The sequence below is a fragment of the Sycon ciliatum genome, chromosome 7 (genome assembly GCF_964019385.1).
Source record: "Sycon ciliatum chromosome 7, ocSycCili1.1, whole genome shotgun sequence".
In the NCBI taxonomy this organism is placed as follows: Eukaryota; Metazoa; Porifera; class Calcarea; order Leucosolenida; family Sycettidae; genus Sycon; species Sycon ciliatum.
In genome coordinates, this window is record NC_088649.1 from 6,528,319 (window position 1) to 6,547,437 (window position 19,119).

General features: G+C 49.6%; 1 protein-coding gene across 1 annotated transcript; it reads left to right on the forward strand.

Moving 5' to 3' along the window:
* The first annotated feature begins 434 nt into the window (after positions 1 to 434).
* On the forward strand, positions 435 to 12,126 carry LOC135820840 (syntaxin-like). The gene is given in 11 exon segments (XM_065333880.1): positions 435 to 615; positions 1,000 to 1,074; positions 3,024 to 3,123; positions 5,059 to 5,133; positions 5,404 to 5,471; positions 6,107 to 6,150; positions 6,152 to 6,281; positions 6,540 to 6,629; positions 8,320 to 8,367; positions 9,061 to 9,171; positions 10,429 to 12,126. Coding segments are annotated over 11 exon segments (864 nt in total). The 5' UTR covers positions 435 to 582; the 3' UTR covers positions 10,519 to 12,126.
* The last annotated feature ends 6,993 nt before the right edge of the window (positions 12,127 to 19,119 follow it).

The following is a 19,119-nucleotide window of genomic DNA, read 5'->3' on the forward strand; positions in this document are numbered from 1 at the left end:
ACTTGAGACCCTTGCACACCAGCTACTAGTAGTTTCGGTACCGGACTGGAGCTAGCTGCTGCTTGAACGATATTGGAAGTGTGGAGCCAAATCTAAAATTATAGGGAAGGAAAAAATGCTAATCGGGTGATGAGGACTGCAAAAAATGCGTGCGTGTGATGGCCTCAGATTTTGCTCTTCTCACATGACATGAGATTGGCCTCAAACCGGCAAGACTTTTGCCACTTTTCTTTTCATTTCTGTTTGAATTTGCGAGATGTTCAAGGTATCAATCGCGATTCGCGGGGGCCCCCGGGGGAAGATCAGCGTAAACCCTGCATTTTGGGGTTTCACAGGGATTTACATGTACGATACGCATCATTGCTCTATCTCCGCCAGCACTGCATGCATGCAGCAAGTCCTGCAGATCAGGTAGCTACGTAGAGCAAGAGACTGGATTGACCGTCCCCAGTGTCTTTTCGAGTTTCTTTGCCAGCTGGGTTGCTGTTTGTTTGTGAGCTTCATCGACAAAACTGATTGTATTTGTGGCATTTCTTGCAAATGTAAACCTGTCCCAGTTGGAACCTGGGGCAGAGCGTCACGATGAAAGACCGTCTGGCTGCTCTCCATCAGGCGGTAAGGTGACGCGATCTGTGTGTACGCTTTATTCTTTGCCATCGTGAAGATGCTTCGTACCTGCAGTCCTTGCCCGTTGTTCCTCTTGCCTTCTGTAGCTGTCTTGCTGGCCAGATTTCCGTACGGCTGTTCGTATGCATATGCCGACGTTCCTGTGCGTGTGGATGTGCGCGTGAGATGCGTGAGAGTGTGAGAGAGAGAGAGAGAGAGAGAGAGAGAGAGAGAGAGAGAGAGAGAGAGAGGGAGAGAGTGTCTGTGTGTGTGTTTGTGTGTTACACACCTAGCTTGCACTACTATAATAGTACATGCACATCTGCACATGTGTGATGTTGCGTTGCCTTGAAGTCCTTTTCAATGATTTTGTTTGTATTACTGATTTCGCAGGCCCATGTGTCCGCCGATGACTTCGGCGATGCAGCCCCTCACGATACCGAGAATGCGTCTCAGCTTTTCGATGAGGTACTTGCCAAATAATTATTTCTTTTAGAATTCCAGTTGCACTCTCATTGTGACTTGGTTTATTCTTGTCAATTATGTGGTGTTCAAGTGCTTGACAGCCGTCACCTATCAGGGGACAAAGCTGGGTGATGTGGGACCCTCGCGCGTGTATGTGTACACGTGCTCGCGTGTGCGTGTATGTCTGAGTGCATGTGTGTGTATGTGTGCGTGTACAAGGGTATGTGGTGTGTGTGTCTGTGTGTGGTGTGTGTTTGTGTCTGATACATGGTGTGTGTGTGTGCACGCGTGCCATGTGTGTGTGCATGCGACTGGCTTCAGTGCACCTGTAATCGACATTGTTAGCATTCTTATGGCGCGTTCGTCTGGTACAAATTGCACTGATCTGAGAGCAGAGTAAGCATATGGAGCAGTGCGAGCAGTCAGTTCCCAGACGAACGCGATGGAGCACGCAGAGCAGTTTTGCGACGTTGACATGGAAATCATGGCTGAGTTCATCCTTTTTCGAATTTGCGGGAAATTCGGAAAAAAATAACGTCGGAATCACAAAACGAGAAGTTAAGCAGCAGCAAAACGAAACTACTCTGCCTGCTCTAACTCAAGGCCTGTAGCAGCCAGAACATGCTCTGGTCACTCGAGATCAGGTGCAGACCAGCTGGACACGTACGTTCCGAGTGATCCTGTTCAAGTTCGGGTGGAATTTATTTATACCAGACGAATGTGCCCTTATTGTTTGCTCGATTTCCCCAGTGGTCTTATCTTGTAGGCTAAGCACTGTAATTTTGGTAACGCTTGGATGTTACTCGTACCGTAAAGTACTGTTGAACCGCCCCCTGTCGAATTTCTGTCCCCTGTCGAAAATTTCCGTCCCCTGTCGAATTTCCGTCCCCTGTCGATCTTCCACCTGTGAAGTGACTTCAGTGTATACATCAGAATACAGCGTTGAACCGACTCATGCACTGCTGCTGTACACAATACGTGCCATGCAGTGCAGGTCTGCCAAGTGGATCAAAATGTGCACAATCCAGCACAGCAAGTCTGATTTTTCGTGTAGTTGTACATAGTATTGCACTTGAGAGCCTTGGTCTGATTCCTGCCCCTGACTGAAAAGCCAGCTGGGAATGGACAAGGCGTACGGGGTGGATCAACGCTACTTTACGGTATACATGACTGTACTGTTCTCGCACGATTAGTGCCCCTGGCCCTGGGGCACTATTTTTTCATTGTCCATCACAGATAGAGCACTATTCAAGAGAGGGTACTATTTTTTCAATGTTGGTACATGTCATCCAGCATACAAAACAAAGAAGGCAGGGAAAACACAGAGCCTAAAGTGTACTGTAAACTATCCCGACTGAAGAGAAACGGCAACAAGAACTGGGGTTTTCATCCTGAAACCACCAGTGCAATGAGATGGACAAGAACATTAACAAAAAACACCAAACTTGCACTTTTGTGCTTGGTTACAAGCCGGATGGAGGGCGGGGCACTATTCAAGAGAGGGCTTTATTTTTTCACTGGCTGTTAGAGACTGGGGCACTATTCAAGAGAGTGCTCTAATCGCGCGATTACGGTATCAAGTTGGGCCAAAAGATTGTGCTGCACTCTGCTGCACTCTGCAGCTCCACTATGGAATGTCATGCCTGTTTTTTTTCTCGCCGGTCATCTCTCTCTGTCTCTCTCTCTCTGTCTCTCTCTCTCTCTGTCTCTCTCTCTCTCTCTCTGTCTCTCTCTCTCTCTCTCTCTCTCTCTCTCTCTCTCTCTCTCTCTCTCTCTCTCTCTCTCTGTCTCTCTCTCTCTCTCTCTCTCTCTCTCTCTCTCTCTCTCTCTCTCTCTCTCTCTCTCTCTCTCTCTCTCTCTCTCTCTCTCTCTCTCTCTCTCTCTCTTCCTCTTGCCAATGCGTGTGTATGTTCGTCTGTGTGCGTACGTATTGTCACGCCGGGTGTCTCCAGATCGAGCGAGTACGCGATGAGATTCAAAAGATCCAGATGAACGTGGAAGAGGTTCGCAAGAAGCACAGTGCCATACTCGGATCCCCGTCACCTGACCCAAGTGAGTACTAATATGCTGCTGCTAGTCTCTGCCTGACCAACATGTCACGATGTGACTGTGAGCTACAGAAAAGCCTGTAACTAAAGACCACCGCGACTAGCGACCAGTCTGGTACAGTCAACTTTGCGTATAACAACACTCGGCGGGGCATCAGAAAAGTGTCCTTATTCGCGAAGTGTCCGTATAGCCAAAGTCTCATATGTATACAGTTAGAATGGACTTTGCTCTGGGCATGGACATTCTGTCTTTATCCGCTAATTGTCGTTATATCCGCAGTCGTTTTGACTGTACTACAGACCATTTTGCCAGGCACGGACGCTCTCACATGATGGCAATGCGGTGCAAACCTCTAACTAAGGACCACCTGCCACTAAAGACCGCTTTCTCTGGCCCCAAGGGGTGGTCGTTAGTTACAGGTTTTACTGTACATGTACTAGTATGGTATACTGAATGAAACCCACCGTGGTGGCAACAGATATTGGCGTGATCCGTACCGGCGGTGAGTGCAGATGTCAAGTGCGATACATGTACACCACCTTTGATATTCCCTGTATCACATGCTGCTGGCCTTTGTTTGGCCTCTGGGTGGATACTCTAGGAAATACATTAAATTTTACGGAAAGCTTGCACTTCAATGCTCGCAGTTGGCACGCGCCCAGGCTGGATGTAATCATGCTCTTTAACCTATGTAATAGCAAGAGTATATAACCCCCCATATACTCTTGGTAATACTTCCTCCGCGTCATTAAAATTGTCGCTTCGCACATTGCAATATTTGAGACTTGGCTCGTCTTAGTCAGATTGTCGGAATCGCTGTTTTCTGTGTTCGAACACTGGTGCGACCCTTCCTGCGCGATGTCTACTTGTCACTGAAGCCGTGGTGGTCTCGGACTTTGTCGGAGCTCTCTTCCGCACGAAGCAAATTCATCGCGCTGCGCACTATTCCGCCCCAGAGCGCATTTCGTTTTCTGGAGTTCGTGCCGTCTCACATCGTTCGCGTGGGCATATATCAAGACTGCAAGCTCGGGTATAAGAATCCTGGTATCTCTCCTGAATTCGAAATACTGAAGTTGACAATGGCAAGAACGAAGTGTTCTCAAATTCCAAAAATGCGCTACATGTTACACAGGGAATTTTCTAGAACTGCCCCAACCGGTTTTCGACCGGTTGAAATTGTTGGCGACCGGTTGAAAAGTTACAAATCAGTTCCAACCGCCCGTACTTTTCTGTGGGTGAGTGGAGCTGCGCATTATCTTTGCTACACTCCAGCACCAAGAAATCTGTTAAATTGCTGTCGAGTGCCATATTTGGGTTGAATTTTGAAAAAAATTTCCGGGGGACCCCGGACCCCCCGACTCTTCATTGGACCGTAACCGGTTGGAAATTCGTCCTAGAATATTGTATGTGGCCCATCTTGCTGTTAAGGTAGCAGGTCTGAAAACGCCAAGAAAATCAGCGAAGCGCTTGCCGAGGAAAGAAGGTGCGGAACTGCTTATCCTATCCCGCTGGAAGGTCGTTACAGTGCACTTGAAAAAATGCTAGTTTGCCATCATCGCCTGCCACCTGGAGGCATGGATTGCTTGAAAACGAAGTTTCTTGAACTGATTTTGAACGCGCGTCTTGTTCAGCGTATTGCTGAGTGCTGAAGGGCCTGCCTCAAACTCTGATGAAGACGTCGACCTTAGCTGCAAGTGCAGCAAAGCGGAAGGCCACAAACTAAAGCTTGGTCCGTCGACAATGCTCTTCCTCAATTTCTAGCTAATTTCTATGCCTTTCGAGTGGACAAAATAAATTCGAAAAATTGCTCTGGGAAGCAACAATTTTAATGACGCGGAGGAAGTAGTTATACTAATCGTGCACAACTGGTGTTTCTGTTGCTGTTGTCACCATTCTTGCTCATGTTTTCGTTTTGTTTTTGCTGTGTATGTTTTGCAGAGGATAAAGAAGAATTGGAGGCGCTTATGTTCGCAATCAAAAAGTCTGCCAATGCAGTGCGGGCAAAGCTCAAATGTAAGCCAGTATTTGTTGAGTTGAACGTGTTTCATCGTCTAGCTACATGCCAGAACATCTTTGTACTGTACATGCCGTCATGGTGTACTATATTGTGCTTTGAGTGAGCTTGGCTTCTAGCTCGTAGCAATTGTCTCACGCTAAACATACCCGCACTAGTAATGCTGTGATTTGGCGCGTCGCATGTGCGTGTGTGAGCATGTGTGTATCTGCACTTGCACGTGCATAATATGGTTTTGTTGTTGTTGTGTGCATTCTGTGTACCTGTAGCTATGGAAAGTTCACTCGAGAGTTCCACGCAGCGACACTCGGCCGACTTCAGAATTCGTAAAGCCCAGGTAGGGACATTTCAGCAAGATAAGTACAGTTCTGGCCAGAGAAATCCAGCCTCATGAATAAAGCAGCGCCGCGTTCGAGTGCACATACCAGTATGTGTGGTAGGGCTGCGTAGTGCCCGGCTCTATTTTCTTCATGAGATTGGATTTCTTTCTCTAGCAACATTTCAGCAAGTACAGTTCTGGCCAGAGAAATCCAGCCTCATGAATATAGTAGCGCCACGTTTGAGTGCACAGACCAGTATGTGTAGTGCTAGAGCTGCATAGCGCCCGGCAATGCTATTTTATTCATGAGGTTGGATTTCTTTGCCCAGCACTGCAGTTGTTTTCTTTTTGACTGTGGCTCGGCAGTGCTGTGTTAATTGTTATGGCCTGTGCGCCTGTAGTGGTTTCTCCACTGGGCGAGCTTCGCTATCATAATCTTTTGCTCTCTCTCTCTCTCTCTCTCTCTCTCTCTCTCTCTCTCTCTCTCTCTCTCTCTCTCTCTCTCTCTCTCTCTCTCTCTCTCTCTCTCTCTCTCTCTCTCTCTCTGTCTCTCTCTCTCTCTCTCTCTCTCTCTCTCTCTCTCTCTCTCTCTCTCTCTCTCTCTCTCTCTCTCTCTCTCTCATTCTCCTCCCTCTTTATTTTTTCTACTGCAGCATGCGGCACTATCACGACGCTTTGTGGATGTGATGTCGGAGTACCCAGAACGATTACAGAGAGCAGTGTAAGGAGCGCATTCATCGGCAGCTGGAAATCACCGGAAACGACCGCACAGTGGACGAGGTGGAGGAAATGTTAGAATCAGGAAATCCCTCCATCTTCACTCAAGGTGTAAGTAGCACATGTGTGTGCACACACTGACACACACACACACACACACACACACACACACACACACACACGTGTGCACACATGTACACACACACACACACGCACGCGCACAAGTGTGATCATATCTGTGCTTGTATGTGTATGTGTGTGGGGGGTGGGGTCAAGGGTACCTTTATGCTCGTTACGTTATTGTTTTTGGAGTGGTTATCATGACTGGAAAATAACCAAGCGTGTATGCGATTGTGTGATTGTGTTCAGATTCTTGTGGAGACAGCGCAAGCCAAACAAGCACTTGGTGATATTCAGGCACGGCATAACGACATCATGAAGCTGGAAAACAGCATTCGGGTGAGTTGATATGCGCCATCAAGCTAGCTCAGCGGGTGCAGGTGTAACTCGGAGCCAGGTTATCAGCACCTCTCTTCGTATACTGCACCAGACTACGCATGCTCTGCTGCTCTTTGATGTATAACCTAAGTTTAGGTGCCTGGTTTCTCTGCCGGGGGAAAAAACGTTTTGCAGAAAAACATATTGTACGGTTTGTTCCCCAGTGCGGGTTTGACCCCGGAAAATGCTGTGCGTGTACATTGTACTCAATAGGGTGTTTCGTCCTCATGAGCATAGCACAAGGAAAGGAAATTAAATTCTCAGGGTCTAGCCAGTAAGCTCTGCACCACACCAAAGTAAAACCTGTCAAGACGACCACACGATACAGGACCAAGGGCTATCACTTCCACTAACATGACCCTGGATAAGGCGACCGCCTGTGCCCGGGTATAACGTTTTGGGCATCTCGCTAGCAGTCAGTAAGCAGTTTCATACCATATGCCCGCACCTTTAAAGCCATGGAGGTATATTCGATTATAAAGCCAGTCTCACTTATAAAGCCAGTCTCACTTATAAAGCCATGGGCTTCAAAAATGAAATGACTTTTTTTGAAGTATGTTTTGTAAAAAATGAAGAAATAAGTACTATGCTAACAAACTTACAGCCCAGCAGTAAGGGTGAACAGGTGGATTTAGATTGAAATTTCTGTGTTTACTTTGACTTTTATGGCATGGCGTAGTGGGTGAGTCATTTTGCATCTAAAATAGCTAGGAAAGCAGCGGTGTTTCGAATATAAGGCCATGGCTTTAAAGGCGCTGACATACGGTATGACTCCGGGGGGTGTGTAACTGGCTCCTGCTCTTTCGCTATCCTGGACAATAAGCTCATTGTGCATTGCCAAATATGGATCACATGAGTAATGCATGCGAGTACGCTGGGATCAGGGATGCACTGCACTGTCCAACACCCCCAGACGACCATGCCCACGCACAGGTGGCTGTGTGGGGTGTCCGCGGTGCAGATTACGTCATTGCGCAATGGGCGTATCCAGTGCTGCAATGGTAGAGCTCCACGTCACATGACACGCCTGCATATTAAAAACTGCTAGGTTCATTCTGACCTACAGCGCCAGGTGGCCAGCAAAGAGTTCTACCCGCGACAGGGTTACATACAACTCTGTGGCTATCATGAAGAGTACATAACCCCCCAAGAGTGTGCAACTCCAGTCTATGGGGTTTGCGACAGCAGACTTCACATCACCTGCCAAACCTGTACACGATATTTTCACCCGGTGCATGGTAGATGCATGATTTTACGCAACCCTGCTTTGGGTTCAACGCTCTGCTGGTCGCTTTGCACTGTTTGCCAGTGCAGCCTATTGAATTATCACGTGATGTGAGGTTCTGCCGGCCACGTAGACTGCAGTTGCACACTCGTGGGGTCATACACTCTTGCACAAACAGTACTAGTGATGCCACTACTACTCATCTCTCTCTCTCTCTCTCTCTCTCTCTCTCTCTCTCTCTCTCTCTCTCTCTCTCTCTCTCTCTCTCTCTCTCTCTCTCTCTCTCTCTCTCTCTCTCTCTCTCTATACCTCTCTCTCTCTCCCTCTCCTTCCTTCCCTCCCTCCCCCCCCACTTTGGCAAGAGAGCCAGAGAAACGCTCAGTTTGTTTGATATTTTGCTGTTGGCATGTTTGTTGTTGCTTGCAGGAACTACATGAAATGTTCATGGACATGGCAGTGTTAGTGGAGCAACAGGTAAGCGCAGACCACCATGACACTTCAGTTTAGCTGCGTCTGGAAGTTGTGTGTGTGTGTGTGTGGATGGGTGTGTGCTCCAATTTCACTTCAAGGTACCAGTGCATCTAGTGTCTGCTTTTATCAAAGCAGCGTGCTGTCTATACTGGTTACCCCAGCAAGTGTAGGGTGTGCATAGGTAACTGTCTTGACCGTCCTATTTCGATGTACTCCGTGTGGTGTAGACCAGGTGTGCATTGGGGGGTCGATCCACATGGCTTCGCCAGTTGTGTGGATTAGACAGTTATCTGGTGCTTGTCTTGATCTGTTTCAATCAGAATCAGATCCGCTATCGTTGCTATAACGAGAAAATCTGTGGGTGCACATCCAGTGCATTTGCAGATTTACGTGCTTCTCTTGCGACGGGCGTATACATGGTACATGGATGGGTGTGTGTGTGGATGGGTGTGTGTGTGGATGGGTGTGTGTGTGTGGATGGGTGTGTGTGTGTGGGTGTGTGGATGGGTGTGTGGGTGGGTGTGTGTGGATGGGTGGGTGGGTGGGTGTGGATGGGTGGGTGTGTTTGGATGGGTGGGTGCGCACGCGTGTGTTTCTGTTCGTGTCGATTTTGCAATCCAGTTCTCTGTTTTACTGGACTGATTTTCTGATCCTCTTTCATTTTCTCTCTCTCTCTTTGTGTGTGCGTGTATTCAGGGTGAAATGATTGATCGTATCGAGTTCAACGTAGAGAACGCAGCAGCGTACGTTGCCGAGGCTAAGGTGCAGACGAGGCAGGCAGTGGTCTATCAGAGTCGTGCACGCAGGGTATGTTGCTGTGGTTGTTCCATCATGTAATCAATGCTCAATGCTCATTGTGACCACTGTTGTCGCCACTACCATCGGCGATGGTGGTGTCACACTTCTACCTTGCGATGGCGTACTACTAGTGGCCTCCAGCCTTCTCTACTGGAATGTTCCCTCTCTCTGATGGCTCCTCCTGCTCCTCCTCCTGCTGCTGCTGCTGCTACTCCTTGTGCTACTCCTGCTGCTGTAGTAATGGGTTCTTTCCCCATGTATTGATCTGATCCTTCGTCATCTCCTCCCTTGGATGTGGTGCGAGTGCCCCCGGCGAGGGTCATACGGCGATTGCCACACCACTTGGCGCTACCTTCCCGATACTCAATGAATGGCATTTCACCAGGCCGGCGGCGGTGTGTTAGCGTGCATGCAGTCCCACACCACACTCATACACACGGGCGGAGGCACTCGCATGCACTGGCGCACACACATGGCTGCATCAGTCATGTGTTGTGTGGTGCGTGTGTGCGAGGCGTGTGTGTGTGGCACGAATGGCTGGGCGTTTGATAATGTACTCCGAAGTGGATTCTGGGTGCCTGCCCTGTATATCGTCTCTCTCTCTCTATCTCTGCCAGCAATGGTGTGGGTCTCGGCTAAGCACGTGTGGCATTGTGCAATCACTCTCTGTCCTGGAATCGTGACAGCAATATAATAATTCGGCATTGCACGCACACACCGCCGCGGCTAAACCCTAAACTGGTATGTGTAACTTGGCTGTTGTTCTGCTGGAGGGGAGGGGTCAATCTACTCGTTATTTAGATGGAGAGGCAAGGGGTTCTCTGACTATTTTTTTTGTGTGTTCGTGTATGTGTGTGTGTGTGTGTGTGTGCTTGCGACATGCCTGTTTTCTGTCTTTTTTTTTTCATTGCACATGCGACCGTTGCCACCACTGACGTTGCTTCCATGTCCATTCGTCATGTCCGTCACGTCACGCCACGTCTCTGCATTGCACCACCTGGCATCGCCACGTCTGGGGGGTCACCCTGCTGCTCGTTCTCGTTGCACGGTCACGCCGGTCGCCCCTGCTGCTGCCCTCTCGTGCTCGTCTGTACGCTCGTCCTCGTTTGTTTGCGTGCACGCGTGACGCGTGCTCTCACGGGTCCATGGTCACGCCGGTCACCCTGCTGCTGCCCTCTCGTCCTCGTTTGCTTGCGTTCGCGTGACGCGTTCTCTCACTGGCCCATGCACGCCTGATTATCCGTTTGTGTGCGTCCATGTACACAGAAAAAGGTGATAATCATCGTCGTGCTCGTAGTGGCGGTGTTGGTCGGCGGTGCCGTAATAGCTGGTATTGTGGCCGGTGTGGTCGACTAGGATCATTGCTGGAGTGCTGGCCGGAGTGGTCGGATAGGATCAGTGCTGGTATGGTGGCCGGTGTGGTCGGATAGGATCAGTGCTGGTATTGTGGCCGGATAGGATCCGTGCTCTCTGGCAACCTACTGCTACAGAGCTGATGCTGTTGATTGGTGGTGACAAGGCCGATTGTTCATGATCATGATGATTGTGGCGGCGGTGAGATGCGGTATACCTTTTTTTGGTGCGAAGCGGCAGCGCCTTGATCCGAGCTCGTTGCAGCTCTCTCCCTCTCCGCCTTCGTCGTGTCAACTGCCAGGCCCGGCGTCTGTGACATGCACATCTGTACCTAGTGAACTTTGATACACCGTCTCCAAGTGTTGTCGTGGCACTACGGCACATATGTATGACGACGGTCGGTCGAGGAGGAAGCTATCCAGTTGCTTGCTTGTATTGCCCTCCTAGTCGGCCGTGATGGCAACACCTCAACTGCTCCCGCACCATCCTACACCAATCGCGCATGCATTCACGTGCATCCCCGTGCGCCCGTACACACACACACACACGCACACCTACACTGAGTAACATTGAATAGCTTAGCTGTGATCGCGCACACGTCTTCCCTACGATAGTTTGTTTACTAACGCCTGAGATCCCATCACGTACATCCGTTCATATTACTACTACACCTCTCTCTCTCTCCCAGTCACTGCAGCCGCTGTCGCAGTGTACACATGGTCATGAGCGGGTACAGAATTGATTTCTCCAGCTCACCAGTCCCTATGTGCATGCATGATTACATGTGGGTACGCGCTCATGTAAAGCATAGCGCAGTGCGGGGCGCACAGCCGGCTGCGTTGCTTGTAGCGACCTGTCAGCGCACTTCCCGGTCTGTATTTTACTCGTTAGCGTGCGCCTTGATAGCAGCTTCCCGTAACTGTGCTTTTCTTCTGCCTTTTTATTATATTTCCTATTTGTTTGTTTTTTGCATGAGACTGGGATTTTTTAGACTTTTGGGGGATATGTTTCAGATTGCTACATAGTCGTACATAATATTTGGTATATAGTGGACCTCTCATCCCTGGTGACTGGCGGTGGCCGCGTCCCTGCTACCGCCTTCTCTGCTGCTGCTGTGTGCTGCTGCCTTCAGTTTTCCTTTGCTAGACTTGTGTTTGTACATGCCCGCTTATTATCTTTGCCCTCTCTCTCTCTCTCTCTCTCTCTCTCTCTCTCTCTCTCTCTCTCTCTCTCTCTCTCCCTCTCTTTCTCTCTCTCTGTCATCCACTCTCTGTCATCCACTCTCTCTCTCTCTCTCTCTCTCTCTCTCTCTCTCTCTCTCTCTCTCTCTCTCTCTCTCTCTCTCTCTCTCTCTCTCGCTCACTCGCTGCTCATATATTATTAGGTAAATGCCGTGCGTTGCGGTCTATTTGCCGCTCCAAGCTGCCAGCTCTGTTCTGCGTTCCTTGCCCTACTTGCTGTCTACCTGGACACAAAGTTTCATTTAAATTGCTCTCGTCCTTTCTGTTAGGTCCCCCTTGTGCTGTGATTAGCTAGCCTGTATTTCTCTGACCATCTGTGTACTTTTGAGTAGACTAGCTCATTCTTGAACCAGTGGCCTCTCTCAATGCCTCTTGTGGTTGTGAACTGTTTGTTGTGTGTTTGTATATCTGTGCGTCAGTCTGCTTGTGCGTGTATGTGTGTGCTGTCCGTCTTGTCAGCCATTGCTGCTGCTGCGTGTCTTCATGCCCTAGCCATACCTGTCCTGCCACTGCCCGCACCGCTTTTTTTTGTCTCTCTCTCTCTCTCTCTCTCTCTCTCTCTCTCTCTCTCTCTATGTCTCTCTCTCTCTATGTCTCTCTTTCAGTATCTCTCTCACACACACACACACACACACACGCACAGTTAATTATTGTTTTTATGGGCTACAGTAGGTTGGAAGCCGGAAAGGTTTTCAACTTTTCGTGAACCTCGGCCATGAAAGTCAACAAATTATAAGAACGTGCCAGCTTGAAGGCAACTTGCTAATTTTAGGAACTCCAGTGTGTGCTGTGTCATGTAACCTGTCCCCACAGAATAACGCGGACGAAATCCTAAAATTATGCGATGCGCATAATCATGCATGCGAAAACAGGCCATTGTGCGGCAAATATGCGGCATAATGCGGTCATTCTGCACGAGTTCTCTGTCACTTGTACAACTTAAGCATGCAGTTTCATGCAAGTATACAACGTTGTCGTACAAACTCATGCACCGGTACGACTTTGTAGTACATTTTCAACATCATGTACTATTTTCTTGTACATTCCCATGAATAACGCGGCTTTCATGCAAAATCTCTCGAAAACGCGGGGGAGAACTGCGCGTCCGCGGAATGGCGGTATCCGGTGGGGACGGTGTGACACTGCTTTCAAAATGTAGTAGAACAGTGTTGCTCAATGAACTCCAACCGTGCGAGTCCAGCATGCACCGGTCCGGGCGATGTGCAGCCCGCCAGGCCTGTAAACCGGTGGTGCAGTCACGGCAAAATGGATTGACTCTCACGGTCGGAACTCATCGAGCAGCACTTTACAACTGTCCTGGTTGGAGAAACCCGACCCGAGACCGAGAGTTCAAAGTACTTTCCAGTTCAGATACATCGTGCACCGGTGAAAACCGCATCCGAGGGCCGCATGGCGCTGCGTTCGGCTCGCGAGTCGGATTTCTTTGCTCGCAGCTGTATTTGAATGTGCAAGTGGCACGTTCGTAACCAAGACGACGAAAACAATGGGACCACTGCTTGATCCTTGAAGGGTGGTGGCGTTCCTACGGATGCGGAAAGCCCGGCTTCCAGCCGAGTCTCACGCGAACCGTGAATTTTTTTTTTTTTTTTGCCTGATGCGCCAACCCCCAGTCTTATGCGCCCGATGTTACTGTACTTGTGACAAGCAAGCATGTGCTGAGACAGTAGCAAGACTGTTCGCAAGTTCTGAACTTGGTGCTACTGTAACAGCTTACTCTACTTATTTAGACTACAATAATTATATTATAATAATACTGTGAGCGGGGAACATCACAGAAGAAAATCTAGGAATTTGCGGCGCCAAGTCGGGTAAAATCTTGGCTTGAATTGCGGCGAAATTGCACTACTAGTATCTGTGACGGCTTCTGGGGCACTTGTAAGTGGATTGGCCAACCTACTGGTTTGCCTGCTAGAGAGGTGAATTGAGAGTTGTCTCACAAAAAGAAGGTTGGCAGAGTGGAAAGGAAACGTTCAGCCCTCGTTTGTGGTGCCAGCCACTGACATCTGCAGACTCTTGACAAGAACTTCATCAATGTGATACACGGGCGCGCGCGCACGCGCGGTCGGACACACACATACAACACACACACACGCACACACACACACACATGCACACACACACACACACACACACACACACACACACACACACACACACACACACACACACACACACACATATCTGATGTTTTTATTCCACTAAACTGCAAAACTCGCAGAAGATATGGGCAACTGTGGAGCAAAACGAACACACCTAAACCGGAAAGTCCTCCTGTATTGCAACAAGGAATTTGTCTCTGTTTTTGTGTGATGTTTAGCAATCATTGAATGTACAAGTGTCTATATTGTGCTGGGAATGCATCACCGCCCGTCGACGTCCTGGGATAGCAGCCTCCCACCTTCTGCTTCATGTCCAAAGTCGCCGTATTTCAAGATCTTGTAATTATTTGTAACTCTCCTGGCAATCACATTGTCAGGCTTGTGTATAAAACAGACAACTCCTGTCTCATTTCACGAAAATAGACATCATGCTCAAACGTTATCTTCTTATATCTATTTGGCTCAAACAGAAACCTGCGTGTGCGTGCATGTGTGTGTGTGTGTGTGCGTGTGTGGGTGTGTGTGCGTATGTGCATGTGTGTGTGTGTGTATGCGCGCGTGTTGGTGGGTGTATGTGTGTGCACGAGTGAGTGCGCGAGTGAATGCCTGCATGCCTGCGTGTATGCAGGCCCACAAAACAATTATGTCAATTATTATGTTTCTTTGCTATGAAATTTGTAATAATTATATGAACAAGGATGTGAAAACATTATGCGAACCGACTCCTATGTGCTGTATTTCTATTTATTTCTTTTCTATTTTCAACCCTGCTGAGATTTGGGCATTTCTAGAATCATTTGTATAAGCTGTATCAGCAAGTCCACTCAATACTGATGTGTGCTTAGGTATGGTCTGAGATATCTTTATCACTAGCAGTTAAACCTACCCGGGTACCAAGTGGCGCACATTTTTCGTGTATGTATGTGTGCGTGCGTGTGTGTGTGTGCTCTTTCTCTCTCTCCCTGCTGCCCCTCAGGGGCCCACGTGACTCTAGTGGTAGTGGCTCTACAGGACAGGTGTGTGTGTGTGTGTGTGTGTGTGTGTGTGTGTGTGTGTGTGTGTGTGTGTGTGTGTGTGTGTGTCCAACCTGTCGGAAGGCTACCCTCTTGCCAAAGCATTTTGGAAGTTTGACTAGTTTCGGCTCCACAATCCAGTGTGTCGTTACTATATAGCTTTCATGGCTGAGGTTGCTGGTACGTCTGTTGGCCCTGGGTTCCCAGTACCCAGTTGCCGAGGCTGGTTGGTAAAATAACTCCAATTTCACTTCAAGGTACCAGTGCACCTAGTGTCTGCTTTTATCAAAGCAGCATGCTGTCTATACTGGTTACCCCAGCAAGTGTAGGGTGTGCCATAGGTAACTGTCTTGGCCGTCCTATTCCGATGTACTCCGTGTCACTGTGGTGTAGACCAGGTGTGCATTGGGGGGTCGATTCACATGGCTTCGCCAGTTGTGTGGATTAGACAGTTATCTGGCGCTTGTCTTGATCTGTTTCAATCAGAATCAGATCCGCTATCGTTGCTATAAAGAGAAAATCTGTGGGTGCATATCCAGTGCATTTGCAGATTTGCGTGCTTCTCTTGCGACGGGCGTATACATGGTACACACATGGTGTGTGTGTGTGCATGTGTGTAGAAAAATCCGCGACCCAGGAGTCATAATTATATCAAAAGTTACACCCCGCTTCCATTTCAATTACATAATCATGCATAGTCCAAAAAAACCATGCGAGGGGCCCCGGCGAAGCCGCAGGGCGCATGAGCTTTGGCGCTGCTTTCATGGATCGGATTTCTTTGGATATATGACTCAATAATATTATAACTCTGTCCACACAAGTCGCGTGGATAGTTGTTACCTCAGTGCTAGCACTAAAACTGCATGTTCTTTGAATCCCACCACACAGATAATCCAGGATCAGCTTGCACTGGGCAGTGTGTGTTGTTATCCCAGCCACCCACTGTTCCCGCCACACAGTCCAGGATCAGCTAACACCTGAACACTAGCACCACCACAAGTCCATTACCATGATTACTGAAATCTTCTTGCTCTGTAATAAGACACGGGGATGCATGACTCGCTGCTAGAACTAACTTACTACTTGCAGTAGTGTAGATTAGAAGTGTGGGCCTACACATCCTCTTCCGTCTTCGTGCAGCTCAGACGTACCAGAACTACAGTACTTGGTAGAAGAGAAGCATTACCGTACACTTTTTTGTAGGTGCATCTTCATCCATAATTATGCATCGTGCTGCACATGCGCACAGCTGCAACACACACACGCACGGCTCAGTCGGTAACTCTTGCACTCCACATGCACAGTGTGAACTCGCACGGACGCGGCGCGATCCTGCTGCGCGACTGGCGGGGGTAGATTTTCTGGACTACAATACTGACACGCCTCGATCGATTGGCGTTGATTTTGGCACTCGGACAGTCGGAGTAGCTCAGCTCTCGACGGGGTTTCTTCGCTTGTGGAAACTCAGCAACCGTTACTTGCACAGTCACGAGTGCAAGAGCTGTGTTACACGTTCGCGCTGCTTGGCAGAGCTAGCTCTTCAGTTTTCTAGTTGAAGGCGTTGCACAGACTCAGTCGGTCAGTGTGCTAGCGTGTATCCTCTCCAGGCACTTGGCCAAGCACAGTCAGCATCGGCCGGTCTGTCTACGTTCACTTCCATTGAACACCTGTCCTTGCGGCGACGCGTCCATTTAATATCATGATTATTGTCCAGCGCTAGCCCGAGGTCGGAATGAAGGTCAAACGTCCGCACGGTGGACTGTTTTCAGCTCAGACTCTCGTGTTCCTTTCGTCGACGCAACCCGTTCGGCTCGGCGCTCACTAGTAGTAGTGCTGGGCTAGCTGTATGCTCTACTCAGCCTCATGAGCTCCGGTTGAGCGACTGTTGAACGACGGACAGTCAGTCACATACCGGTAGAGACTATTCAATATTGTGTAGAAGTCCCGCTCAGTCGGCACGGTGGACTCTTGCCTGCTCGGACTCTCGAGTATCGTGTTCCTTTCGTCCGCGGCGCGGCGCTGACTTATTACAAAATGTAGCTGGGCTGTATGCTCTTGTCAGCCTCATGAGCTCCGGTTGAGCGACTGTTGAACGACGAACATAGACACTACGTGTATGAGTACCGCTCCGTCGAATCATGGCGGCATTCTCAGGCCTTTGCCACTTTGGTGCGGAGGCTGAGACCTTCCAGCGGCTGTCGACAGAACACGGGAAGATAATTATGTCGAAAGTCGACGTGGCCCTGTGCAGCGGAGTGGGTAAGCGCTAAACATCTACATCATGGAGTAAGATTCAAGAATACCAATACCGGTACATTGTACAATACAAGATATTAGTGAGCGAAGCGAGAAATGGCCAGATGGGCCTTGTCGTCAGTTGGTGGGGACACGCCTCTCCAGTCACCTTCACCTGCTCGATGGCCGCGGTCCACTCTGACTCTCTGATGGCCTTTGCCAAAGGTGGCCCAATCCCCATTGCGACTGGCTGCAATGGTAATCAGGTAATGCGACTGCGGGCTATGTGGTTCTTGTCCACAAGTGATGGTCCGACGGAGAAGTGAAGCATGAGCGCGACGGAGCCCAGCGTTGCGCAGAGTGTGAAGTGCGCACGAAAGTAAGTACATGCAGCTATGAACTGTACACACACACATACACACACACACACATACACACACACACACACACACACACACACACACACACACACACACACACACACACACACACACACACACACACACACACATACACACATACACACACACACACACACACACACACACACACACACACACACACACACACACACACATACACATACACACACACACATACATTGGACCTTGGACGCCCATCGCGTAGCGATGATGGCTCAGACGCGGTAGTGGGGGGCGTGCCTCTTCAGGTCCCCAATGCGGCCAAAGGGACGGCCACATGCGCAACGGAACTCTTTCGGTCCAGGTGGAGGAGGCTGCTGACGACACAACTGCCTCCAGGTTGGGCGATCCTGGGCTTGACGGATCCATTCTCCCTCTCCGATCTGGGCCGCAGCTAGGTCAGTGACAACAACGTCACGCCATCGCTTCTTCGGACCGTGGCGGGGGCGAGTGGCATATAACTCGCCAAATACCATCTGCTGCGGAGTGCGGTGTTCCTCCATACGGGCAATGTGCCCCAGCCAGCGCAGACGATGGTGTCGGAGCAAATCGGAGATGTCAAGAGACATGTCAAATCGCCTGCCCAATTCTGCCGAGGTGAGCCTGTCCTCCCACTGCTGGATCCGCGATACACCGAGGATACACCGAATACAGCAGCGATGGAAGATGGTCAGCCGATGGACGTGGGTAGCCTTCACAGCCCATGTCTCTGCACCGTAGAACAGATTGCTCAGGACAAATGCGCGATATACCATGCACTTAATGCCGATGGATAAACCCCGGCACCGGAAAATCGGGGTCAGGAGGCAACCAAACACACGAGATGCCTTGGCCAAGCGGGAGGTGATCTCCACGTCCAGTGACCTATCGCAACTCATCACACTACCGAGGTAAGTAAAGCCGGAGACCATCTCCACAACCCCACCATCATCGAGGACGACATCAGGTTGTAGGTCCCCCAGGCCGACTGCTATGGCCTTTGTCTTGGCGATGCTGACAGTGAGACCCCACTGAGAGGCACAGGCGATGAACTCGTTTGCCAGGGTCTCCAGATGTTCTCTTGATGTGGTGTATACAGCGGCATCATCAGCGAACTGGGACTCGGTAACTTGGTACGTGTTCAGTCGCGCCTTGGTTGTTCGATCCCCAACAAGCTTCCGGCCAGGGTGTGAGCGCAGGGACACGCCGGGAACAGAAGAGCGAGAACGCCAAGACGACATTAACATATTGCAGCAAAATACAGATTGAATAAGGTGGGGGCAAGAGTACAGCCTTGGCGAAGACCATTGTTAACATATATGTCCTCCGTCAAGCGACCAGATATACGAACCCGAGCCCTCATGCCGACATGTAGGGACCGAATCAAGCTGAGAAGGGTAGGTGGAATACCGAGCTTCCCGAGGACAAGCCACAACGCCTCACGAGGTATGCTGTCATAAGCCTTCTTCAGGTCGACAAATATGACATACAGTGGCGTATCATGTTCGATGGCCTTCTCGATTAGCTGGCGCACCACAAACACCATGTCGACGCACCCACGTCCCTTCCTAAAACCGCACTGTGACTCAGGCAG